This window comes from Ranitomeya variabilis, chromosome 4 (assembly GCF_051348905.1).
Source record: "Ranitomeya variabilis isolate aRanVar5 chromosome 4, aRanVar5.hap1, whole genome shotgun sequence".
Lineage (NCBI taxonomy): Eukaryota > Metazoa > Chordata > Amphibia > Anura > Dendrobatidae > Ranitomeya > Ranitomeya variabilis.
Genome location: NC_135235.1, coordinates 719,097,406 through 719,125,283, shown reverse-complemented (window position 1 = coordinate 719,125,283; position 27,878 = coordinate 719,097,406). Strand labels below are relative to the sequence as shown.

The 27,878-nt window shown below is 43.9% G+C and overlaps 3 protein-coding genes across 5 annotated transcripts in view; 2 read left to right on the top strand and 1 right to left on the bottom strand.

Moving 5' to 3' along the window:
* Positions 1–15,163, top strand: part of LOC143766608 (uncharacterized) — a 44,434-nt gene extending 29,271 nt beyond the window's left edge. The window contains exon 4 of the mRNA XM_077254410.1: positions 11,227–15,163. Within this exon, the coding sequence (XP_077110525.1) occupies positions 11,227–12,560 (1,334 nt within the window). The 3' untranslated portion in view covers positions 12,561–15,163. The remainder of the gene's footprint in view (positions 1–11,226) is intronic.
* LOC143766587 (uncharacterized) overlaps positions 1–27,878 on the bottom strand; it is a 925,271-nt gene that overhangs the window by 218,586 nt on the left and 678,807 nt on the right. The window lies entirely within an intron of this gene.
* The window catches only part of LOC143766599 (uncharacterized), a 264,129-nt gene that overhangs the window by 31,019 nt on the left and 205,232 nt on the right, over positions 1–27,878 (top strand). The gene's annotated exons all lie outside the window — the stretch shown is intronic.

Sequence of the window (27,878 nt, the reverse complement as noted above, 5' to 3'; positions counted from 1 at the left end):
TCCACCGCAGAAGGAGAAAAAATAAAACCCAAAAAGGGAACCTTCTGTACTCCAAAGAGACACTTTGAGCCCTTAACAAACAAAGCATTCTCACGCAAAACCTGAAACACCATCCTGACCTGCTCTACATGCGAGTCCCAATCATCGGAAAAAAACAGAATATCATCCAGATAAACAATCATAAATTTATCCAGATACTTCCGGAAAATATCATGCATAAAGGACTGAAACACTGAAGGAGCATTAGAGAGCCCGAAAGGCATCACCAAGTACTCAAAATGGCCTTCGGGCGTATTAAATGCAGTTTTCCATTCATCTCCTTGCTTAATGCGCACAAGGTTGTACGCACCACGAAGATCTATCTTGGTGAACCACTTGGCACCTTTAATCCGGGCAAACAAGTCCGACAACAGAGGCAAAGGATACTGAAATTTAACAGTGATTTTATTCAGAAGCCGATAGTCAATACAAGGTCTCAAAGATCCGTCCTTCTTGGCCACAAAAAAGAATCCCGCACCAAGAGGGGAAGAGGATGGACGGATATGCCCCTTCTCCAGAGATTCCTTGATATACGAACGCATTGCGGTATGCTCAGGTACAGACAGATTAAATAATCTTCCCTTAGGAAATTTACTACCTGGAATCAAATCTATAGCGCAGTCGCAGTCCCTATGAGGAGGAAGAGCACTGGACCTAGACTCGCAGAATACATCCTGATAATCAGACAAATACTCAGGAACTTCCGAAGGAGTAGAGGAAGCAATAGTCACCGGCGGAGAATCACCATGAATTCCCTGACAGCCCCAACTTGACACAGACATTGCCTTCCAATCTAAGACTGGATTATGGGTCTGTAACCATGGCAGATCCAAAACGACCAAATCATGCATTTTATGCAGAACAAGAAAACGAATCACCTCCCGATGTTCAGGAGTCATGCACATGGTTACCTGTGTCCAAAACTGCGGTTTATTTTCCGCCAATGGCGTAGCATCAATACCTCTAAGAGGGATAGGATTTACCAACGGCTCAAGAAAAAAACCACAGCGCTTGGCAAATGACAGATCCATAAGACTCAGGGCAGCACCTGAATCCACAAACGCCATAACAGGGTAGGAGGACAATGAGCAGATTAAAGTTACAGACAAAATAAATTTAGGTTGCAAATTTCCAATGGCGACAGGACTAACAACCCTAGTTAGGCGTTTAGAGCATGCTGATATAACATGTGTAGAATCACCACAGTAAAAACACAACCCATTCTGACGTCTATGATTTTTCCGTTCATTCCTAGTCTGAATTCTACCACATTGCATTAAATCAGGTGTTTGTTCAGACAACACCACCAGAGGATTCGCGGCTTTGCGCTCCCGCAAACGCCGGTCAATTTGAATAGCCAGCGCCATGGAATCATTCAGACTTGTAGGAATGGAGAAACCCACCATCACATTCTTAATGGCTTCAGAAAGGCCATTTCTGAAATTTGCGGCCAGAGCACACTCATTCCACTGAGTAAGCACGGACCATTTCCGAAATTTTTGGCAATACTCTTCAGCTTCATCCTGACCCTGAGAAATAGCCAGCAAGGCTTTTTCTGCCTGAATTTCAAGATTGGGTTCCTCGTAAAGCAATCCGAGCGCCAGAAAAAACGCATCAATATTTGCCAATGCCGGATCTCCTGGCGCTAGCGAGAAAGCCCAATCCTGAGGGTCGCCCCGTAAGAAAGAGATAACAATTTTAACTTGCTGAGCTGAGTCTCCAGATGAACGGGGTCTCAGAGATAGAAACAATTTACAATTATTCCTGAAATTCCTAAACTTAAATCGGTCTCCAGAGAACAGTTCAGGAATAGGTATTTTAGGTTCAGACATAGGACTACTGGTAACAAAATCTTGTATGCCCTGCACACGAGCAGCAAGCTGATCCACACTTGTAATCAAGGTCTGGACATTCATGTCTGCAGCAAGCACAAGCCACTCAGAGGTAAAGGGGAGGAAAAAAGAGAGGAAGAAAAAAAAAAAAAAAAAAAAACTCAGACTTTCCTTTCTTATAATCCCACTTCTGCAATGCATTAAACATTCAATGTTGGCCTGGCATACTGTTATGACCCCAATGGCAGAGGGTCTCAGAAGTACATACCAAGTCTGCAAACACAAAAAAACAGCTCATAGGGCAGTGGTAACTGGGCTGACCGTATATCTAATCCTAGCACCACAAATAGGAGCAGCCGGGGAACGTGCCTACGTTGGTTCTAGACGTCTCGCGCCAGCCGGAGAACTAACTAACCCTAGAAGGGAAAAGATAGACCTTTCTTGCCTCCAGAGAAAAGACCCCATAAGTTGGATACAAGCCCCCAACAAATAATAACGGTGAGGTAAGGAGAAAAGACAAACGTAAGAATGAACTAGATATTTAGCAAAGAGAGGCCCACTGACTAATAGCAGAATATAGTAAGATGACTTATACGGTCAGCAAAAACCCTATCAAAATTCCACGCTGGATATTCAAGAACCCCCGAACCGTCTAACGGCCCGGGGGGAGAACACCAGCCCCCTAGAGCTTCCAGCAAAAAACAGGAATCACATTTAGTACAAGCTGGACAAGAAATAAGAGATAAGCAAATAACAAAAAACAAAGAAGCAGGACTTAACTTAATTTTGCAAGAACCAGGACCAGCAGACAGGAGCAAACAGAAAGGAACTGATTACAACGATGCCAGGCACTGGACAGAGAATCCAGGAAGTCTATATAGCAACACCCCTGGACTAACGACCCAGGTGGGTGCCAAACTGAGGAAAGACAATCCCAGAGTCATATCACTAGTGACCACAAGAGGGAGCCAAAAAAGTCTAATTCACAACAGTTGTCGCCTCTGATGTTCATGCGGCCGATTTGGTTCGTGCCTTCCATGTGGCTCATCCTGATCGCCCTGGAGGCTCTCATGAGGGTTCGGTTACCCCTCCTCAAGGGGGGGTACTGTTGTGAACTCTGTTCTCGGACTCCCTCCTGTGGTTGTGAGTGGTACTGTGTGAGTTATGTCTTTGGGCTCCCTCTGGTGGCTCTTTTGTCATTCTGCGGGTCTGTGGCTGGGATCAGCTGCCTCGTTACCTGCTAGTCAGGTTTCCTATTTAACTCACCTGGACCTTCATTTTTTGCCTGCTGTCGTTGTATTCAGTGCTGTTCTGGTCTCTCCTGACTTCATTCGTTTTCAGTCTCTCCAAGAGAAGCTAAGTTTTTGCTCGTTCATTTTTTGCTCATCTGTGTTCTATATGTTTCTCAGTATACGATGAGTTCTGTCCAGTTTGCTAATATGTGATCTTTTGCTTGCTGGTAGCTCTGGGGTGCAGAGTTTCTCCCCTCACATCGTTAGTTGGTGTGGGGGTTCTTGCGTGGATATTTTTTGGATAGGGTTTTTTACTGACCGCAGATTCTTGCTATCCTCTTTCTATTCAGTGATTAGTGGGCCTCCTTTTCTGAACCTGTTTTCATTTCTACGTTTGTGCCTTCTCCTTTACTCACCGTTATTATTTGTGGGGGGCTGTTCTAAACTTTGGGGTTATTTCTCTGAGGCAAGTGAGGCTTTTATTTCTCTCTAGGGGTAGCCAGTTTCTCAGGCTGTGAAGAGACGTCTAGGAATTTAGGAACGTTCCACGGCTGCCTATAGTGTGTGCGGTTAGGATCAGGGTTGCGGTCAGTCCAGTTACCATATCCCCAGAGCTCGTCCTATGTTCTCTTACTTAGCTGGTCAGATTTGTGATCCTAAGCCACTAAGGATCATAACAGTGGGGATTCTCTAGCAATCAGGCCACCCCCACATGTATTCAGCCTGGCTAGTAGCTGTAAATCATTCAGCTTCCAGCGATGAAAACTAAATCTCCGAGCAGTGATAAATACTCGGTCACCCGAGCATGCGCGGGAAATCTCGAGCAACGAGTACACACTCTCATCACTTTTTGCTACCTGTCACACTACATAGATCTGTTCTTACAATAACAGGTCAAGAAATTACCCTCTTTCTTGCTAGGTTCTGGTCAACTCATTACACAATGTAGGAATGTCATATGGGAAGAAGACTGCATATTTAGAACCATGGATGATAATACACTCTTCTCTAATGTAGAGCACGATTTGGATATACAATCAGTTGCACATTATTTAACAAAAATAACCGATATGCCAGCAAAACAAAAGGAGTTTTTGTTGGATGGTCTAAAGTTTATTTTGGAGCATAACTTGTTCACTTTTCAGGAACATCAGTATTTACAACGGCTTGGCACAGCGATGGGAAGTTTTGCAAACCTCTTTATGGGGCGCTTTAAATCCTCATCACCAATTTGCCAGCCGCCATATTGCCATCACATGATATATTATGGTCGCTATATAGATGATCTTTTTTTCGAAAGGTGAAGTGAAGGAGTCACTAGAGTTCATTAAAGCAATGAACATGAACACCTGGGGGATCTCCTTCTCTGCAGAGACAAACAAAGAAAAAATAATTTTTTGGGACTTGGAAACAAAAAAATTTATACTAAAACCTTGTTTAAAAAAAACTGATACTAACGGCTTTCTGGACTATTGCTGTTCCCATTATCCAAAATGGAAACAAAATATTCATTTTGGTCACTTTCGCCATAAAAGAAGGAACAATACTATGACAAAGACTGTATAGAACAATCTAAACTATTGTACAATAGATTATGAACAAAAGATTCCCTACAAATCTTAGAATGGGGGCACGCAAATCCAAATTGAAAAAAAAATCAGGATGAATGCCTCAGCAGGAAAGAGGTTAAAGAACATCAAACAATAGATGATAAAGGGGAGGAAAATAGTATAAAGTGGCGTTATAATTGTATTACTGCCTTCAATAGTGACATTTAAATAAGAAATATTTTAAACATATATTGGTATTTGCTAAAGAAAGATCAATTTTAATAATTCTACACCAGCCAGAAAAGCCCGGGATTACCTTTCATAGGGGCCGTACGGTTAAGAGTATTATAGCACCAAGTAACCTCAGAAAAACATCGAACGAGGGACAAAACCAAAAAAACAAAGAGAAAAAATTCTCTAACAAAAAAAAAAAGATGTAAAACCAGGGGTGAATAAATGTGATGTGACGAAATGCTGTAGTTGTAACATCATTGGACATAATAGCAGATCTATCATATCCTACAGCACCGGTGAGACATAGGAAACAACGCAAAATTTAACATGTGACAAAGACTTCGTCATATATGTGATTACTTGTGCCTGTGGCCTACAATATGTGGGCGGCACAGCACAATCCTTGCGGGCCCGCATGAACGGCCACAGGCACAATGGAAAAAATGGAATACTTAGAACACCGTCTATGTGTAAGACATAATAAACAATTCAATGTTATTGTCACCCCAGTTGAACAAATAACTCCAAATTGTTTAAACAGAATACAAACGCTTAATCGGAAAGACTCCTTTTGGATCTTTCGATTAAGAACATTATATCCTGATGGGCTGAATGATGTGGTAGAAGGGGTTTAAGAAAGAGGAGGAGAAGTGGGAAGGAAGGAGTGGGAGAAAAAGAAAGAGGGGAGAAAAGGAAGGGGGAAGGAGAAAGGAGAAAAAAAAGGAAAAGTTTAAATTTTTTTTCTATTTTTGAGAAGACAGGAGGGAAGGAGTTAAGAGAAACAATTGAAATCCCATTGTACCACATCTGTCTTGTTTTTTCTACCTCCCAAGAAAGAGACAAATAATTAAAAGGTGATAACGTTTTTTTGTATAGGGCTTTTTGTGTAGAAAATATTTGCTTTTAGAAAATATTATATTTATAAAAATTTATATTTACATATTTATATATACATTTTGAAAAAAAAAAGGAAAATAATTTTTATTGAGATATGAAATATTTTCTTTATGAATTTCGTAAATGCCATTAGAAAAATATTTTAGAATTTTTTTAAATTGGATTTGATTTGGATTAGCTTTTTAATGTTTATGCTTTTATGCATGTAAAGCTGTGAATAAGGTTGGAGTGATATGGGTGTATCTGAAAATGGTTAAACCCTGGTATGGCACCCGCCCCAAAATGATATGCACTGACTTCCTTTATATATAAAATGCACAAAGCAGTAATAGTTTATATGTAATACCTGAAGAAGACTCATAATAAGAGTTGAAACGCGTTGTATGCTGTATTAATAAATCTTGGCTTTGGAATATATAATTGTATCCTACCTACTGATGCGCACATTACCTGGAGAATAACTACATAAGAAGACAAGTCAGGTAGCCGGGTCAGAACCAGGAGGGGAGATAAAATACAAAATCAGAAGATGGAAGATTAGTCAGCAAATAGTTCCGGATTACAACAGGAAATAAACAAGCTGGGAGATGAGCATAGAAGACTGTACTAGATGAGAACAAGGCTGTGTCTGGCAGATGCCGTCAATATGCTTTGAGCTGTAGTATGGTGTGGTGCTTTCCAATTGGCTTAGGTAGGGAGCAGTTAATTTCAGCTGGACAGCACACAAACTCATACTGCCAGACTGGATGGTATTACTGGTCCCAGGCACCTCAATCTCAGTGGCTGGACAGAGCCTGCGCAGCCCAGAGCTTCTGGTTCCGACATCTCCTTCATCACCAGTGCTGCCTGCAGAATAAATAAGGCCGCTCTTGGTACCAGAAGTAGATGTCATGAGAGCAGATCCCAGAGGAGATGGGACACAGGATTTGCAGAAGCCATAACACAACTAAATGGCAAAAACGCAGAGCAGTAGATATCACCATAAAGTGACTCCACTTTGGAAATTATAACTTTAATGAATTAATCAATAGGACTAGTGACTATTTTGACTCCAAAGACACTTTCTGGAAATTAGCACGCAGTGGATGTTGAAGAGTGAAAATTGCACATTTGCCATTTTATTGCCCAACACATAGTTCCTAGATTGTGCTCCAGGAGACACGCATGCCATAAATTAAATGGGTTCATCTCACGGTAGTAATGCCAAATAGATGGATGCCAGATATGGTTTGGTCACACTGCAAGGCTCGGAAGCGAAAGGGAGATTTGACTTTGGGAGAGCAGATGTTGCTGGATTGGTTTATGGAAGCCATGTTTCTTTTCAAGAGCCTTTCGGCCACTAAAATGTGGAAACCTCTTTTCTTCTTCGCCTCATTGGGGGACACAGACCATGGGTTGTATGCTGCTTGCCACTAGGAGGCTGACACTAAGTTAACACAAAAAAGTTAGCTCCTCCTCTGCAGTATATACCCTCGTGCTGGCTCCCAGAGAACCAGTTCTTGCTTAGTGTCCATAGGAGGCACACGGACGGGTCTGCTATTCAGACCCCAAACTCTTCATTATTTTACATTGTTACATTTTGTATTTTTTTTTACAAAGGACGAAGGGGCAATGGATCATTTCAAGGCTCTGATCTCCCTGAACCATCAACAGGCGAGCACAGAGAGTGTCGCGTCTCCGTATCCTCTCCTGTGACATGGAATGCCATGCCTGAGCTAATTCTTTGGTGCAACTGGTCCCTTCAAGGGCACCGATGTCCCCACTCCTTCAACGGATGAGCACATGGAGTGTCACCTCCACGTATCCTCTTCCGCAACCAGACCTATTGCCGGACATTCAGCCCCGTCCCATCATAGGGGATTAACCCATTGGATGTAAAGAGGCCCACCTCGTGGCATCCAAGCAGCCCCCACTGCACCACCACTGTTAAAGCTGATGGTACAAGGAGGCGGACGGTTCCTCTCCACCTCCCTCCTAAAGGGATGGTGGATTGAGGGATTACCCCCCTATCCCTGCACCATCCAAACCAGCAGCAGCACAGGAGGACCTGCAGCAAGGTGCCTGACTTGCCACCCGGCAGCCTCTCTGGAGGGCTCCTTTTAGGTGGTCTGGGGGGGCGCTGGGTAAGAGGGACCCATTCTCATTGCAGGGGCGCGCATCGGCTCCTTCCTGCATCGGCCGGCACCGCAAATTTAGTCCCCAGCTTCGGCCCTGTTCTAGGCTGCAACCCCTGACTCCGCCCACGCAATGAAGCGATGTGGAGACTCCGCTCACCCGTCCTGGCGCTTCATGCACAGCACGAGAAGCACCTCTCGAATCTCTGGGGCCATCTTTCTCCCCCCAGACCACCTCAGCACACACTCTATCTGCCATCAGGATGAAGGGAGCAGGTGTTGCGCAGAGTCCATGCAGTAGGAATAACGCAGGAGGAACAGGGACACAAACCTGGGTAAGGGAGCGCTGCATTTTACAGATGTGATCCTCCTCCCTGCTGTAACCCCTTCTTTTCTCAGCAGTATCTCTTCTCAGCAGCCCCTAATATTATAGTTCACATAGAAGGGTACATCATGTCTCAGCCTAATGCATCAAAAAAGTCTAACAAGACATTCCAAAGACATACTGTTAGGGAAGTTAGATTGTGAGCCCCATCGGGGACAGTGATGATAATGTGTGCAAAACTGTAAAGCGCTGCAGAATATGTTAGTGCTATATAAAAATAAAGATTATTATTATATCCTTTACTTCATGCTCCTCCTGCCAATCTGTGTTTCCTAAGGCTGAGTTCACCACTCAGCAATGCCTGTAACCCCAACTGCGCTCAGGAGCCCTCTGCCGCCACCAAGCCCAGTGTACCTAGTCCCCCTGAGTGGGCTTCTTCACTGTCTCAATCCATGTGCCGCTTATCCCTGAAGGTCAAACAGACTCTCAGGTGGTGGACATTGAACTCTTCCCTCAACCAGGGGAAGTCTTTTCTACCCGTTCAATGGCTAGTGGTGACTACCGATGCCAGTCTTTTGGGCTGGGGAGGAGTCTTCTGCCGCCACACTGCTCAGGGTCGCTGGTCAATTCAGGAATGAAAGCTACCTATCAACGTTCTGGAGATCCGTTCTATTTGAATGGCCCTGCAACACTTCCATCATCTTCTGGCGGGTCACCCCATCTGTATCCAATCAGACAACGCCATGGCTGTGGCATACATCAATCATCAGGGGGGTACCCACAGCAGCCGGCCATGTCCGAGGTAACTCGCATCCTTCGCTGGGCAGAGAACAACCACTTGGTGATTTCAGCGGTGCACATTCCAGGAGTGGAAAACTGGATGGCAGACTTCCTGAGCCATCAGGGTCTCACTTTGGGGGAGTGGGAGCTCCATCTGGAAGTCTTCAACCAGATCTGACTTCACTGTGGGATCCCTGGTGTGGACCTCATGTTTTCCAGACTGAATGCCAAGGTTCCCCAGTTTATAGTGAGGTCTCGAGATCCAAGAGCCATCGGTGTCGACGCTCTGGATCTTTCATGGCGCCAATTCCGCTTTCCATACATTTTTCCTCCTCTACTGTTACTCCCCAGAGTAATTAGGAAAATCCAGGCAGAAGGCGTACCAGTGATCCTGGTCTCTCCCGATTTGCCTTGCCGTGCGTGGTTCGCAGAGTTGGTATGCCTCGTCGTCGACATTCCCTGGAGACTGCCGGATCAGACAGATTGCTCTCCCAGGCCCCCATCTACCACCAGAACTCAGGGGCCCTGTGTTTAACGGCGTGGCCGTTGAATCCTGGGTCTTAACCCAGGCAGGGTTTTCTCAACAGGTCATTTCCACCATGATTAGTGCCCCTTAAACCCTCATCGGTACGCATCTATCATTGTAACTGGATGACATTTTTTGCTTGGTGCAAGGATCGTGGTCTTTCTCCTCTCGACTTCTCAGTTCCCACCATTTTAGAGTTCCTACAAGCCAGTCTGGACTCCCGGCTGGCACTAGGCTCTCTCAAGGGCCAAATCTCGGCTCTCTCAGTCTTATCTCAGAGACTCATTGCGAAAAGACTTCAGGTTAAGACTTTTCTTCAGGGGGTCTTTCATGTCGTTCCTCCCTATCGCATGCCTTTAGAGCCTTGGCACCTCAACTTGGTGCTAAGTGCCCTTCAGGAACCTCCATTTGAACGGCTTCAGGACATTTCGCTGGTATTTCTGTCCTGGAATGCTGCCTTCCTTGTTGCGATCGCATCGATCAGAAGGGTTTCGGCATTAGCCACCTTATACTGCCGGGCGCCTTTCCTTATCTTCCATCAGGACAAGGTTGCCCTCAGGCCATCGCCATCCTTTTTTGCCAAAGGTAATTTCATCCTTCCATCTTAAAGAGGACATTGTTCTTCCTTCCTTTTGTCTGGCCCCTATTCACAGAGTTGAAAGAGCTCTCCACACTCTGGACCTGGTCAGAGCTCTGTGAAGGTACGTCTCAAGGACGGCATCCTTCAAAGGAACAGATGCTCTGTTCCCTTTCCTAGGAAGTCACACCCTTCGGTCTTGCAGCTTCTAAAGCCACGATAGCCAGGTGGATTCGTTCAACCATCCAGGAGTCATACCGAGTCAGAAGTCAGCCCATCCCAACGGGGATCAGAGCACACTCCACTTGGGCTGTGGGGGCTTCTTGGGCCATTCAGCATCAGGTGACGGCAGAGCAGGTCTGTAAACCTGCAACTTGATCCAGTTTACATACCTTTGCAAAGCACTATAATATTCACTCTCAGGCTTTAGCGGATGCGAGCCTGGGCAGAAGAATTCTGCAGGCAGCGGTGGCGCACATTTAGGCAGTTGTTGCATGAAGCCTAATCCTTTGTGTTGTTTTCCGACCCAGGGACTGCTTTGGGACATCCCATGGTCTGTGTCCCCCAATGAGGCAAAGGAGAAACAGGGATTTTTGTGTACTCACCGTAAAATCCTTTTCTCCGAGCCACTCATTGGGGGACACAGCACCCACCCTGTTAGCCTATCGGCTTATACAGCTTTGGCCTGTTCTTTTTAAGTTGACATGTTGTACTCTTCTGTGTTGTTACTATTTGTTCCTACTGCTTTTGCACCGAACTGGTTCTCTGGGGAACAGCACGAGGGTGTATACTGCAGAGGTGGAACTAACTTTTTTTGTGTTAACTTAGTGTCAGCCTCCTAGTGGCAAGCAGCATACAACCCGTGCTCTGTGTCCCCCAATGAGTGGCTTGGAGAAAAGGATTTTACAGTGAGTACACAAAAATCCTTGTTTTCCTGCCTACATAATAATGTATGGTTTTTTATTGCATGTTTAGGTTTCTATTACACTGTGAACTCTCGTTGTCTATGGAAATGATTCAATATTTTTACATAACTTGCCATTTTTACTAATTGTTTAACTATAAATGTTAAAAATCAGACTTTTTATTCAAAAATCATAATTTATTTTATTCTTTGCAGATCACTGTACCAGGAGATCAAAGCCACAGCTTGCAGCCTCAATTTTAAAATCAGATGATCTGGAAATCCCACAGGATACAACTGAAGTGAATTCCATTACTCCAGATATATCATCCCTTCACAGCAAAGATTTGTCATCTGATTCTTTGAAACAGGTCCCGTCTTTTGATTCATTACCAACTACTAAGGAAAATCAAAGTTGCAAAATAAGCATTAAAAAGCAAAATGCTCCTAAGGCGAGGAACCCATTTTCATGTTTAGAACATGGAAATCGTTTTCCCCATGAAAAGTTTTTTGTTAAACATAAAAAAAGTCGCACAGTGGAGAACAGATTTTCTTGTTCCAAGTGTGAGAAATGTTTTAACCATAAATCAGATCTTTTTAGCCACCAGAGAAATCACACAGGGGAGAAGCCTTTTTCTTGTTCAGAATGTGAGAAATGTTTTTCCCATAAATCACATTTGGTTAGGCACCAGAGAAGTCATACAGGGGAGAAGCCTTTTTCCTGTTCAGAATGTGGGAAATGTTTTAACCGGAAATCACTTCTTGTTATACACCAAAGAACTCACACAGGAATTAATCCTTTTTCTTGTTCAGAATGTGGGAAATGTTTTAACCAGAAATCACTTCTTGTTATACACCAAAGAACTCACACAGGAATTAAACCTTTTTCTTGTTCAGAATGTGGGAAATGTTTTAACCGGAAAAGACTTCTTGTTATACACCAAAGAACTCACACAGGAATTAAACCTTTTTCTTGTTCAGAATGTGGGAAATATTTTACACAGAAATCAAATTATATTAGGCACCAGAGAATTCACACAGGGGAGAGGCCTTTTTCCTGTTCAGAATGTGGGAAATGTTTTAAGCTGAAGGCGCATCTTAATAACCACAAAAAAACCCACACAGGGGAAAAGCCTTTTTCATGTTCAGAATGTGGGAAATGTTTTAAGCTGAAGGCGCATCTTAATAACCACAAAAAAACCCACACAGGGGAAAAGCCTTTTTCATGTTCAGAATGTGGGAAATGTTTTAAGCTGAAGGCGCATCTTGATAGCCACAAAAAAACCCACACAAGGGAAAAGCCTTTTTCATGTTCAGAATGTGGGAAATGTTTTTTGAATATATCACAGCTTCTTAGTCATCATAGAACTCACACAGGGAAGAAGCTTTATTCATGTTCAGAATGTGAGAAATGTTTTAACCAGAAATCAGATTTAGGTAAGCACCAGAGAATTCACACAGGGGAGAAGCCTTTTTTATGTTTAGAATGTGGGAAATGTTTTAACCAGAAATCGCATCTTAAAAGCCACCAGAGAATACACACCGTATAGAAGCCTTTTTCCTGTTCAGAATGTGAAAAATGTATTGCTAAGAAATCATCTCCTCATAGTCAACAGAGTAGTCACACAGGGGAGAAGCCTTTTTCATGTTCAGAATGTTGAAAATGTTTTAACCGAAAATTGTATTTTCTTAAAGGGGTTTTCCACTACTTGGACAACCCTTTGTCATTCTTGTTGGCTCTCATTAAAATAAAAACACTCATACTAAGCTCCCATGCCGATGCCACTCCAGCAGTGTCAGGATTCGCGTTCCCGGGGCTCACGTGAGGTTCTTGCATTAAACGAGCCCTGAGCTCTGCCACTGCCAGCTTCAATATCCCCGCCTTCTAATGAATATCAACAGGAAGCCAGGGCTGATGTGGCTGCTCTCAGACTTTCTCTTATTGTTCGATTTGTCCAAAGGAGGGGACAGTGATACCAGTACAGGGCTCGCATGATTTTACAACCTCACATGAGTCCCGGGTACGCAAGTGCTGACACCGCTGTAATGGCGCATCATTGGGAGGTGAATATAATGTTTTAATTTTAACTGGACCAAACATGAGAAATAAGAAGGGTTTGAGCAAGTTGTTGACAACCCCTTTAAATATCAAAAATCCCACACCGAGGGAAGTCATTATCATACCTAGATTGTGAAAAAAAATGAATTACTGGAAAATTGTATTTTGTTGACCATCAAAAATAACTTGGACTGGGAGAAACTATATGTTATTTGCAAATTGTACAAACAGATATAACACAGTTCTATAACTAAATGAGAAAGGGACATTTTTATAGAACTTACCATATTTTTTGGTCTATAAGACACACTTTTAGGAAAAAACAATCTTGCTAATAAGTGAGTGCGTCTTATAGACTGGAAGCAGATCCTGTGACAGAGGAGAACACTGAAACAGTGTCCTTTCTTATCACTGAGAGAACTGCTCTCTCCTCCTGCTCCACACTTATCTAACTGATTGGTGCAGGGCAGGAGAGGAAGGTACCAAGACCTCCACAGATGCTGCATATCATGAGTGAGCAGCTGAAGAACTTTCCACCTGACTAGCTCAAGGAATTTTCAGATCATGTAATCAATCACACGATATGGAAGGAACCACAAAATGGGGTAATCTTTATATAGTGGGGATAATAAGTATTCGATGCACTGCGGATTTTGCAGGTTTTCCCTTCTACAAAGAATGGAGAAGTTTGTAATTTATTGTAGTTACACTTCAACTGTGAGACATAGAATCTAAAAATAAAAAAACAGTAAATCACATTGTAATTAGAGATGGGAGGACACTTGGATGTTCGGGTCTGGTGGTTTCAGCCGAACAGTTACAAAAAGTAATGGTTTGGGTATGCTTCTGCTTCTGATCGGCGGTGAAATCATCCCGGCTGGTAAGAGAGCCGTGGTTCCCACACTGTCAAAAGACAGCGTGACGCACAGCTGTAATCGGAGGTATAAACTTCACCTTCTGTCACTGGTGTCAGCTGATGGGACTACTGCTCCCATCAGCTGACACCTGCTGCCGCTAATAACAGTGAGTGCAGGAGCGGCTGATGGGAGTATTCATTAGCCGGCTCCTGCACTGTAAATAATTGAAAAAAAAAAAAACGGTGTGGGTTCCTCCCTATTTTTGATAAATAGCCAGGGACATCTGATAGCTAGGGGCTGCAATCCTCAGCTGTCAGCTTCAACAAGGCTGGCTATCAAGAATACAGGGGTAAATAATTAAATAAACAACGTAAGGTCCCCCCCCATTTTTGAAAACCAGCCCTGCTAAAGCAGACAGCAGGTGGCTGGTATTCTCAGGCTGGTAAGGGGCCATACATAACAAAAATCCAGCCGTTGACTAGCCACCTCCAACAACAATTTTTAAACAAAAACACCACATCAATTGCAGGTGAAAAAGAGGCATAAGCAAATTTATAAAAAATGTATATATACTTTATTAAACATAAATAAAAGACAAGACTAGGAAATTCATTAAAATACTGAAGGCATACAGAACAGGAAATAAATATAGCTGCAAAAAACTGCACCACCTTTATGCTATCCGCAATAAGTATTAACAAACCCACATTATGACTCTTATTAGTCTATAAATGTAGGGCATACCACTGGACATTAAACTCCACCCTCTAGGCTATAATTAATTAAGAGGATAATCCATACATATACACTGCTGAATGGATGGTGACTTAGTACTATACCAACCAGAATCCTATAAGGCTCACATAATCTGGAGAGGTAATCTATCATATACAAGGTATACCGTGCAGGCAAGTCCGCTGATGTAAGTATAAGGCCGGGGTCACACTGGCGAGTTTTACGGACGTAAGAGCGCTGAAAATACGTCTGTAAAACTCGCAAAATAAACGGCACAATTATTCTCAATGGGGCTGCTCCTATCAGCCGTATATTACGGTTCAGTATTATACGGCTTTCTACGGCCGTACAAAATCGCAGCATGCTGCGTTTGTCAGCGTATTGCGCAAAAAAAATCGCCAATGAAAGTCTATGGGGGCGAGAAAAATACGGATTCCACACGGACCAGCAGTGTGACTTGCGAGAAATACGCAGCGGTGTTAGTGAAAAGTCAGTAATTCAATTGCCGGCTTTTTATTTCTCGTGCCTAAACCCGACATGATATGAGACATGGTTTACATACAGTAAACCATCTCATATCCCCTTTTTTTTGCATATTCCACACTACTAATGTTAGTAGTGTGTATGTGCAAAATCTGGGCGCTGTAGCTGCTAAAATAAAGGGTTAAATGGCGGAAAAAATTGGCGTGGGCTCCCGCGCAATTTTCTCCGCCAGAGTGGTAAAGCCAGTGACTGACGGCAGATATTAATAGCCAGGAGAGGGTCCATGGTTATTGGCCCCCCCCGTGGCTAAAAACATCTGCCCCCAGCCACCCCAGAAAAGGCACATCTGTAAGATGCGCCTATTCTGGCACTTGGCCACTCTCTTCCCACTCCCTGTAGCGGTGGGATATGGGGTAATGAAGGGTTAATGCCACCTTGCTATTGTAAGGTGACATTAAGCCAGATTAATAATGGAGAGGCGTCAATTATGACACCTATCCATTATTAATCCATTTGTCTGAAAGGGTTAAAAAACACACACACACATGATTAAAAAGTATTTTAATGAAAGAAACAAACAGGTTGTTTTAGTATTTTATTGCTCTCTCAATCCATCAGGAACACCCTCGCTTGGCAAAATAATAAACACAATATACATACCTTCGGATGTCCTGTCACGTCCCACGAGGTAATCCATCTGAAGGGGTTAACTAATATTACAGGCATGAGCTGCGCTAAACCACTCGCTCGTGCCTGTAATCCCCCGGGTGCTGAAAGGAAAGCTGAGTGATCTATACTTACATTGAGTCGCGGTGAGGCGCCCTCTGGTGGATGTCCTCATGAACTGCAGCCTGGGAACTTTTTCCCACGCTCCAGGTCATATGAGGACATCCAGTAGAGGGCGCATCACCGCGAATGAAGGTAACTATAGGTCATTGACCTACATTTCCTTCATTCGCCGGGGATTACAGGCACGAGCACAGCTGCATTAGCAGGGCTCGTGCCTGTAAAATATTTTAACCTCTTCAGATGGATTACCTCGTGGGAGGTGACAGGACATCAGAGGGTATGTATATTGTGTGGTTATTATTTTGCCAAGCGAGGGTGTTCCTGATGGATTGAGAGAGCATTAAATTATTAAAACAACCTGTGTGTTTATTTCATTAAAATACTTTTTAATAATGTGTGTGTGTTTTTTTAACCCTTTCTGACAATTGGATTAATAATGGATAGGTGTCATAATTGACGCCTCTCCATTATTAATCTGGCTTAATGTCACCTTACAATAGCAAGGTGGCATTAACCCTTCATTACCCCATATCCCACCGCTACAGGGAGTGGGAAGAGAGTGGCCAAGTGCCAGAATAGGCGCATCTTCCAGATGTGCCTTTTCTGGGGTGGCTGGGGGCAGATGTTTTTAGCCACGGGGGGCCAATAACCATGGACCCTCTCCTGGCTATTAATATCTGCCGTCAGTCACTGGCTTTACCACTCTGGCGGAGAAAATTGCGCGGGAGCCCATGCCAATTTTTTCCGCCATTTACCCCTTTATTTTAGCAGCTACAGCGCTGAACTTTTGCACATACACACCACTAACATTAGTAGTGTGGAATATGCAAAAAAAAAGGGAATATGAGATGGTTTACTGTATGTAAACCATGTCTCATATCATGTCGGGTTTGTGAAGGAGAAAGCAAAAGCCGGCAATTGAATTACCGGCTTTTCACATATATCGCGATGAAGTAAATATAAAAACAGAATATATATATATATATGTGTCTCAATGACACATATATATATATATATATATATATATATATATATATATATATATATATATACTGTATATATGTTTAAACGGACATTTGAGCCCATAAATCCATTAGATGTCGGATTTGCAAGCCTGCGAGAAAATCTCGCAGTACGGATGCCATACGGATTACATACGGAGGATGCCATGCGCAAAATACGCTGACACACCCTGACTACGGATCACTATTTTGGGAACATTTCTCCGTATTACGGCCGTATTACGGCCGTATAATACGTTCCGTATTGTCTTACGCTGAGTGTGACTCCAGCCTAAGACTCACAGCTAAACATCAGTATTACTCACATAAATATATATCCTGTCCTGGGTGTTCTTCAGTAACCCCGATAGCGCCGTTTCGCCATCATGGCTTCCTCAGATAGGGGCATGTATGTACGCTGCATATCATGGCATATAAATACCCCCACCCACAGCTGCAAATAATATCGGTAATCCCGGCTTGTTTCTGCGCATGTGCCGATTGATGAACTTCCCTCTAAACAAGTGACTTCCTGTTCTCCGCGCTTGGAACGCAAGCATGAGACGCTCTACGTCACCCTGTGTGAGCGGAGCAGGAAAGCACGGGACTGTTCCTATTAGCGCATGCGTCAACCAGGTACCGAGATGAATCATTGTAACCAGAACATTAAAAAAAGCGGCCGGACAGTGGGTATTTAATAGAGATAGAAGGCACACTAATATACTAAATACAATTCCCAAAACCCTAAATCTAAACAGTGTCTCTATTGCAGGATAAGGCCATGTATATTGGCCCCCCTAGCCTAAAAATATTAGATGCACCAATTCTGGTGCTTTGCCTGGCTCTTCCCACTTGCCCTGTAGCGGTGGCAAGTGGGTTTTATATTTTTGTAGTTGGTCACCTTTGTATTTTCCTGTGACATCAAGCCCACGGATTAGTAATGGAGAGCCATCTATAAATATACTTCTCCATTACTAATTCTATAGTTGTATGGTAGATAAACACACAGCCAGAATTAAGTCCTTTATTAGAAATAAAACAAAACACACTTTTACTTTTTTATTTAAAAAATAACAACACATTCATACTCACCTAACACCTAATTCCACTGAATCCCTCGTCTCCTGTAAGAAAATAAAAAGCAATATCCCTCACCTGTCCGTCGTTCTGTCCAATGGTATAATCCACGTCTGGGGGATAAACAGTTTTCAACCTGGACGATGCCAAGATGACACCGTCCAGGCTGAGAATCACCGATGAATTATCTGCTGCAAGCCCAACCTTAGTGACTAGCGGTGACGTCATCGAGGTTACCTACGGTCACTGAGGCTGCATTCCCAGCTGGGCAAACTGCGGTGACCTCGGTGAGATCCCCGCTAGCACCGTGAGAAAGTCTCATAGTAAATAGGCGAGTTCATCGCAGTTCAAATTCACCGCAGTGAAATTCTCCCGGTGAATTGCAGTGAACTTGCCTCTGTACCATGAGACTTTCTCGCGGTGCTAGCGAGGATCTCACCGAGGTCACCGCAGTTCAGCCCGCCTGGGAACGCAACTTCAGTAACTGGAGGTAAGATCGATGACGTCAACACTAGGCACTGAGTCTGTGTTTGTAGCAGCTCATTCATCAGAGGTTCTCCCCCAGACGTGAATTACGCCCTGGGACAGAATGACAGACAGGTGAGAGATATTGTTGTTTTTTAGTTTTGCGTTATGGGAGACGAGGGATTCAGTGGAATTACGCATTAGATGAGTATAACTGTTATTTTTAAATAACAAAGTAAAAGTGCATTTTATTTTTAATAAAGGACTTAATTCTGGCTGTGTGTTTATTTAACATATAACTATAAGATTAGTACTGGATAGATGTTTTATAGCCGCCTCTCCATTAGGCTAGGTTCACACTGCGTTAGCAGCAGCCCGTTCAGCACATACGCTAACGGGCTGCTGTTAACGCAAGTGCCGACGTTACATCGCGCTAGCGCAGATAGCATCTGCTAGCTCTATCTGCGCTAGCAGTGACGGACCCGGAAATGCTGCAGCCCGCGTCTCAGGGTCCGTCACTCAATGACGGCACATCCCTAGCGCACGCCCATTGCAGTCAATGGCGGCCGTAATGGACTACGTTACACCGCGTTTATGCCGCGGTGTAACGTAGTCTGTCTAACGGACACCATTAACGCAGTATGAACCCAGCCTTAGTAATCCGTGAACTTCATTTCAAAGTTCAAAGGTGACATCAACCCCACAAAATATGAACCCCAATTACCACCGTTACAGGGCAAGTGGGAAGTGCTGGGCAAAGCACCAGAATTGGCACATCTAATAGATGCGTTTTTCTCGGCGGCTGCGGGCTGCTGTTTTTAGGCTCCTTACCAGCCTAAGAATACCAACCCCCAGCTGTCTGCTTTAGCAAGGCTGGTTGTCAAAAATGAGGGGACCCTACACCAATTTTTTTCATTATTTACAAAATTTAAAAAAATCAGAGTGGGGACCCCTCTTTTCTTGATAACTAGCCTTGCTGAAGCTGAGGATTGCAGTCCCCAGCTGTGAGTTTTGCCTGGCTGGTTAGCAAAAATACAGGGGAACCCACGCTGTTTTTTTTTTATTATTTACAGCTCAGGAGTCTGAATACTCCCATCAGTCGATCCTGCTTTCACTATTATTTTTTTGAATCAGATAATTTTGTTATTGAACATAAGAACATTAGAAACAGATATCACCTATCAATACTCATTTTAATTTTTTTTTAGTAAATTACCCCTCCCCCCACCATTCCAGGAGCAGACAACATCTCGACCATAGTTTATAATGAGAAATATTGGTTCAGTTCGCCGTGAATTTAATTCTACATTTCTGTATACTGGTGCAACATTAATAAGTCTTGTCCAACCACGGCTGCCATAGTTTGTGAAATAGATCCAGCTTATTGCTCTTGGTGTAAATACTTTTTTCCAGTTGAATTATATGGTCTGTTTGAGCAATAAATTCACGTCTGGATGGAGGCTCCTCTCTAACCCAAAATTTTGTAATCAATTTCCTTGCAATAAACAATATTTTTGCTATTGCAATTTTGGTCGTATTGTCCGTTATTATTTACTCTACATACCCCAGTATACATACCAGCGGATCCCTAGGGACTACACACCCATACAACACTCAAATACGGTTCAGCACTACAATCCGGAAGGCTGACAGTCTGGGACAATGCCAGAGCATATGTAATATGCCTGCCTGAGATTGTGAACACCTTAGGCAGTCAGAGTTAGACATTAGCCCAGCTTTGAATAACATTTCAGGGGTTCTATACACCCTATGGATCACATAGATCTGTAGAATGTAAGCCCGCAAGGGCAGGGTCCTCTTCCCTCTGTATCAGTCTGTCATTGTTGGTTTGCTTACTGTAAGTGATATTTGTATTTTCATGTAACCCCTTCTCATGTACAGCACCATGGAATTAATGGTGCTATATAAATAAATAATAATAATAACATACAATTGTGACAGTCTCCCAGGTTCACTCATGGATATCTTAGGTACGTATTCTAGAATAGATTCCCAACTATCATAGTTTATCTCCCACTTCCTTTTAGCTTTAACCCCTTCATGACCGTGGGATTTTTTTGTTTTTCCGTGTTCGTTTTTCACTCCCCTCCTTCCCAGAGCCATAACTTTTTTATTTTTCTGTCAATTTGGCCATGTGAGGACTTATTTTTTGCGGGACGAGTTGTACTTTTGAACGACATCATTGGTTTTGCCATGTTGTGTACTGGAAAACAGGAAAAAAATTCCAAGTGCGGTGAAATCGCAAAAAAAGTGCAATCCCACACTTGTTTTTTGCTTGGCTTTTTTGCTGGGTTCATTAAATGCTAAAACTGACCTGCCATTATGATTCTCCAGGTCATTACGAGTTCATAGACACCTAACATGACTAGGTTATTTTTTACCTAAGTAGTGAAAAAAAATTCCAAACTTTGCTAAAAAAAAAAATTGCGCCATTTTCCGATACACGTAGCGTCTCCATTTTTCATGACCTGGAGTCAGGTGAGGGCTTTGTTGTGAATTCCGTTCTGAAGCTCCCTCCTGTGGTTGTTAATGGTACTTTTGTGGGTTCTGCCCTTGGGCTCCCTCTGGTGGTGTCGTGTGGAACTGCTGCTCCTTGAGGTTGGCTGTAGCAGCTGCCTTCACTAATCGTCTTGCCTGGATTTGTTAGTTAAACTGGCTCTGGGCTTTAGTTCATGCCAGCTGTCAATGTTCTGGGTTGGATTTAGATCTCTCTGGATTTCTCATATGGCCTGTCCATTTCAGCAAAAGATAAGTTTTTGCTAGTTCTTTGGTTGTCCATTTGTTTTGGACTCTATTGCTCAGCTCATGTTATGTGTCTTTTTGTCATTATGTTATATTCAGGCTAGCTGGAAGCTCTGGGGAAGCAGATTTGCCCCTCCACACCGTGAGTCGGTGTGGGGTTCATTTTTGTAAACTCTGCGTGGATTTTTAGTTTTTTATACTGACCGCACAGTGTCCTTTTCTATTCTGTCTATCTAGATTAGTATTGGCCTCCTTTGCTAAAATCTGATTTCATTTTTGTGTACGTCATTTCCCTCTCCACTCACAGTCAATATTTGTGGGGGGGCTATCTTTCCTTTTGGGGTTTTCTCTGAGGCAAGATAGCTTTCTATTTCCTTCTTTAGGGGTAGTTAGTTCTTAGGCTGTGACGAGGTGTCTAGGGAGAGTCAGGAACATCCCACAGCTATTACTAGTGTTGTTGTTAGGATTAGGGATTGCGGTCAGTAAAGATACCACCTCCTCAGAGCTCGTCCCATGTTGCCGTTTAGCCACCAGGTCATATCAGTGTGGCTCCTTAACCACCAGGTCATAACAGTACAGCTGGCCCACAATGTGTTAAATGCATCTCAAAAGAGGGAAAAGAAAGTTCTGAGTCATTTTTTTTTTCCTTTGCAGCCTGTTTTGTCTTTTTTTTCCCCTTAATCTCTGGGTGGTTCAGGATTCTGGTGCTGATATGGAGGTTCAGGGTCTGTCCTTGCGCGTGGATCAACTCGCTGCAAGGGTACAGAGTATCCAAGATTATGTTGTTCAGACTCCGGTTTTAGAGCCTAGAATTCCTATTCCTGATTTGTTTTCTGGGGATAGATCTAAATTTTTGAACTTTAAAAATAACTGCAGATTGTTTTTTGCTCTGAGACCCCGTTCCTCTGGTGACCCCATTCAGCAGGTGAAGATTATTTTTTTGCTGCGTGGAGACCCGCAGGACTGGGCATTCTCCCTAAAGCCAGGAAATCCTGCATTGCTCAATATAGACGCATTTTTTCAAGCGCTCGGATTGCTGTATGACGAGCTTAATTCTGTGGATCAGGCAGAAAAAACCTTGCTGGCCCTGTGTCAGGGTCAGGAAGCAGCAGAAGTATACTGCCAGAAATTTAGAAAGTGGTCTGTGCTCACAAAATGGAATGAGTATGCCCTGGCAGCGATTTTCAGAAAGGGTCTTTCTGAAGCCCTTAAAGATGTTATGGTGGGGTTCCCCACGCCTGCTGGTTTGAACGAATCAATGTCTTTGGCCATTCAGATTGATCGACGCCTGCGCGAGCGCAAGGTGGTGCCCCATATGGCAGTGTCCTCTGAGCAGAGTCCTGAGCCTATGCAATGTGATAGGATTTTGACTAGAGCAGAACGGCAGAAATTCAGACGTCAGAATGGGCTGTGCTTTTACTGTGGTGACTCTACTCATGCTATTTCTGATTGTCCGAAGCGTATTAAGAGGGTCGCTAGGTCTGTTACCATTAGTACTGTACAGCCTAAATTTCTCTTGTCTGCTACCCTGATTTGCTCATTGTCATCCTTCTCTGTTATGGCATTTGTGGATTCTGGCGCTGCCCTGAACTTAATGGACTTAGAATTTGCCAAGCGCTGTGGTTTTTCCTTGGAGCCTTTGCAGAGCCCTATTCCCTTAAGGGGGATTGATACTACGCCATTGGCCAAGAATAAACCTCAGTACTGGACACAGTTAACCATGTACATGGCTCCAGCACATCAGAAAAATATTCGCTTTTTGGTGTTGCATAATTTGCATGATGTGGTTGTGCTGGGTTTTCCATGGTTACAGGTACATAATCCAGTGCTGTATTGGAAATCTATGTCTGTGACTAGTTGGGGTTGTCAAAGGATACATAGTGATATTCCTTTGATGTCAATTTCCTCGTCCCCTTCTTCTGAAGTTCCTGAGTTTTTGTCGGATTTCCAGGATATATTTGATGAGCCCAAGTCCAGTTCCCTGCCTCCTCATAGGGACTGTGATTGCACTATTAATTTGATTCCTGGCTGTAAGTTCCCTAAGGGCCGACTTTTCAATCTGTCTGTGCCAGAGCATGCCGCTATGCGGAGTTATGTAAAGGAGTCCTTGGAGAAGGGGCATATTCGCCCGTCTTCGTCACCGTTGGGAGCGGGGTTCTTTTTTGTTGCCAAGAAGGATGGCTCCTTGCGGCCTTGTATAGATTATCGCATTCTCAATAAGATCACGGTCAAATTCCAGTACCCTTTACCTTTGCTTTCTGATTTGTTTGCTCGGATTAAGGGTGCTGGTTGGTTTACTAAGATCGACCTTCGAGGGGCGTATAATCTTGTTCGTATTAAACAGGGTGATGAATGGAAAACCAGCATTTAATACGCCCGAAGGCCATTTTGAATACCTTGTGATGCCATTCGGGCTCTCTAATGCTCCATCTGTGTTTCAGTCCTTTATGCATGATATCTTCCAGAATTATCTGGATAAATTCATGATTGTATATTTGGATGATATTTAGTTTTTTTCTGATGATTGGGAGTCTCATGTGAAGCAGGTCAGGATGGTATTTCAGGTCCTTCGTGCTAATGCGTTGTTTGTGAAGGGGTCTAAGTGCCTCTTTGGAGTTCAGAAGATTTCTTTTTTGGATTTCATTTTTTCTCCCTCGTCTAATGAAATGGACTCTGTTAAAGTCCAGGCCATTCATGATTGGACTCAACCCACATCTATAAAGAGCCTTCAGAAATTTTTGGGCTTTGCTAATTTTTATCGCCGCTTTATTGCTAATTTTTCCAGTGTGGTGAAGCCTCTGACCGATTTGACGAAGAAAGGCGCTGATGTGATGAATTGGTCCTCTGCGGCTGTTGAGGCCTTTCAGGAGCTTAAACGTCGTTTTACTTCTGCCCCTGTGTTGCGTCAGCCAGATGTTTCTCTCCCTTTTCAGGTTGAGGTTGACGCTTCTGAGATTGGGGCAGGGGCCGTTTTGTCTCAGAGAAGTTCTGATGGCTCTTTGATGAAACCGTGTGCTTTCTTCTCCAGAAAGTTTTTGCCTGCTGAGCGTAATTATGATGTCGGCAATCGGGAGTTGTTGGCTATGAAGTGGGCATTTGAGGAGTGGCGACATTGGCTTGAGGGAGCCAAGCATCGCGTTGTGGTCTTGACTGATCATAAGAATCTGATTTACCTCGAGTCTGCTAAGCGGTTGAATCCTAGACAAGCTCGATGGTCTCTGTTTTTCTCCCGTTTTGATTTTGTGGTCTCGTATATTCCGGGATCTAAGAATGTGAAGGCTGATGCCCTTTCTAGGAGTTTTTTGCCTGATTCTCCGGGAGTCCTTGAGCCGCCTGGTATTCTCAAGGAGGGGGTGATTCTTTCTGCCATCTCCCCTAATTTGCGGCGGGTACTTCAGGAGTTTCAGGCTGATAAACCTGACCGCTGTCCAGTGGGGAAACTGTTTGTTCCTGATAGATGGACTAGCAAGGTAATTTCTGAGGTTCATTGTTCAGTATTGGCTGGTCATCCTGGGATTTTTGGTACCAGAGATTTGGTTGCTAGGTTCTTTTGGTGGCCTTCCTTGTCGCGGGATGTGCGTTCTTTTCTGCAGTCCTGTGGGACTTGTGCTCGGGCCAAGCCTTGCTGTTCCCGTGCTAGTGGGTTGCTTTTGCCTTTGCCGATCCCTGAGAGGCCCTGGATGCATATTTCCATGGATTTTATTTCTGATCTTCCTGTTTCTCAGAAGATGTCTGTCATCTGGGTGGTTTGTGACCGGTTTTCTAATATGGTCCATTTGGTACCTTTGCCTAAGTTGCCTTCCTCCTCTGATTTGGTTCCATTATTTTTTCAGCATGTGGTTCGTTTGCATGGTATTCCGGAGAATATTGTGTCTGACAGAGGTTCCCAGTTTGTTTCTAGGTTTTGGCGGTCTTTTTGTGCTAGAATGGGCATTGATTTGTCTTTTTCTTCAGCATTTCATCCTCAGACAAATGGCCAAACGGAGCGAACCAATCAGACCTTGGAAACCTATTTGAGATGCTTCGTGTCTGCTGATCAGGATGATTGGGTGACCTTTTTGCCGTTGGTTTTGCTACCTTGGTTTCGCCTTTCTTTTGTAACTTTGGTTTTCATCCTCGTTTTTCTTCGGGGCAGGTTGAGCCTTCTGACTGTCCTGGTGTGGATTCTGTGGTGGACAGGTTGCAGCAAATTTGGACTCATGTGGTGGACAATTTAACGTTGTCTCAGGAAAGGGCTCAACGTTTTGCTAACCGTCGTCGGTGTGTTGGTCCCCGGCTTCATGTTGGGGATTTGGTCTGGTTGTCTTCTTGTCATGTTCCTATGAAGGTTTCTTCCCCTAAGTTCAAACCTCGCTTTATTGGTCCTTATAAGATTTCTGAAATTATCAATCCGGTGTCTTTTCGTTTGGCCCTTCCAGCTTCTTTTTCCATTCATAATGTGTTCCATAGATCTTTGTTGCGGAGATATGTGGTACCTATGGTTCCCTCCGTTGATCCTCCTGCTCCGGTGTTGGTTGAGGGGGAATTGGAATATGTGGCGGAGAAGATTTTGGATTCTCGTTTTTCGAGGCTGAAGCTTCAATATCTGGTCAAGTGGAAGGGTTATGGCCAGGAGGATAATTCTTGGGTTGTTGCCTCCGATGTCCATACTGCCGATTTGGTTTGTGCTTTTCATTTGGCTCGTCCTGATCGGCCTGGGGGCTCTGGTGAGGGTTCGGTGACCCCTCCTCAAGGGGGGGGTACTGTTGTGAATTCCATTCTGAAGCTCCCTCCTGTGGTTGTTAATGGTACTTTTGTGGGTTCTGCCCTTGGGCTCCCTCTGGTGGTTTCGTGTGGAACTGCTGCTCCTTGAGGTTGGCTGTAGCAGCTGCCTTCACTAATCGTCTTGCCTGGATTTGTTATTTAAACTGACTCTGGGCTTTAGTTCATGCCAGCTGTCAATGTTCTGGGTTGGATTTAGATCTCTCCTTGGATTTCTCATATGGCCTGTCCATTTCAGCAAAAGATACGTTTTTGCTAGTTCTTTTGGTTGTCCATTTGTTTTGGACTATTGCTCAGCTCATGTTATGTGTCTTTTTGTCCAGCTTGTCATTATGTTATATTCAGGCTAGATGGAAGCTCTGGGGATGCAGATTTGCCCCTCCACACCGTGAGTCGGTGTGGGGTTCATTTTTGTAAACTCTGCGTGGATTTTTAGTTTTTTATACTGACCGCACAGTGTCCTTTTCTATTCTGTCTATCTAGATTAGTATTGGCCTCCTTTGCTAAAATCTGATTTCATTTCTGTGTGCGTCATTTCCCTCTCCACTCACAGTCAATATTTGTGGGGGGGGTGTCATGGTTCTCAATGGCAAGAGACCGTAGTAAAGCATACAAAAGGACTAGCTCTTGGAAGATGGGAACTCGAGCTGACTGTGAGCTAAACCTACCGCACAACTAACCGTGGCCGGGTAGCGTGCCTACGTTTTATCCCTAGACGCCCAGCGCCAGCCGGAGGACTGACTGACCCTAGCAGAGGAAAATACAGACCTGGCTTACCTCTAGAGAAATTTTCCCCAAAAGGCAGACAGTAGCCCCCACATATATTGTCGGTGATTTTAGAGGAAATTGACATACGAAGTATGAAGATAGGTTTAGCAAATTGAGGTCCGCTTACTAGATAGTAGGAAGACAGAAAAGGGAACTTCACAGTCAGCTGAAAACCCTTTCAAAACACCATCCTGAAATTACTTTAAGACTCTAATATCAACTCATGACACCAGAGTGGCAATTTCAGCTCACAAGAGCTTCCAGCCTCAGAAATATTCAAACACAGAGAACTGGAACAAAAATGCAAAACAATCTTAGGACTACAAGTCCAACTTAGCTGATAGTAGTCTAGGAGCAGGAACATGCAACAGAAAGGCTTCTGGTAACATTGTTGGCCGGCATAGAAATGACTGAGGAGCAAGGCTAAATAGACAACTCCCACATCCTGATGGAAACAGGTGAACAGAGGAGATGAAGCACACAAGTGCAGTACCACCAGAACCACCGGGGGAGCCCAGAAACCAAATTCACAACAGTACCCCCCCCTCAAGGAGGGGGCACCGAACCCTCACCAGAACCATTAGGGCGATCAGGATGAGCCCTATGAAAGGCACGGACCAAATCGGAGGCATGAACATCAGAGGCAGTCACCCAAGAGTTATCCTCCTGACCGTAGCCCTTCCACTTGACCAAATACTGAAGTCTCCGTCTGGAAACACGGGAGTCCAAGATCTTCTCGACAACGTACTCCAACTCACCCTCAACCAACACCGGAGCAGGAGGCTCAACGGAAGGCACAACCGGTACCTCATACCTGCGCAACAATGACCGATGGAAGACATTATGAATAGAAAAAGATGCAGGGAGGTCCAAACGAAAGGACACAGGGTTAAGAATCTCCAATATCTTGTACGGGCCGATGAACCGAGGCTTAAACTTAGGAGAAGAAACCTTCATAGGGACAAAACGAGAAGACAACCACACCAAGTCCCCAACACAAAGACGAGGACCAGCACGATGACGGCGGTTGGCAAACTGCTGAGTCTTCTCCTGGGACAACTTCAAATTGTCCACCACATGCCCCCAAATCTGATGCAACCTCTCCACCAC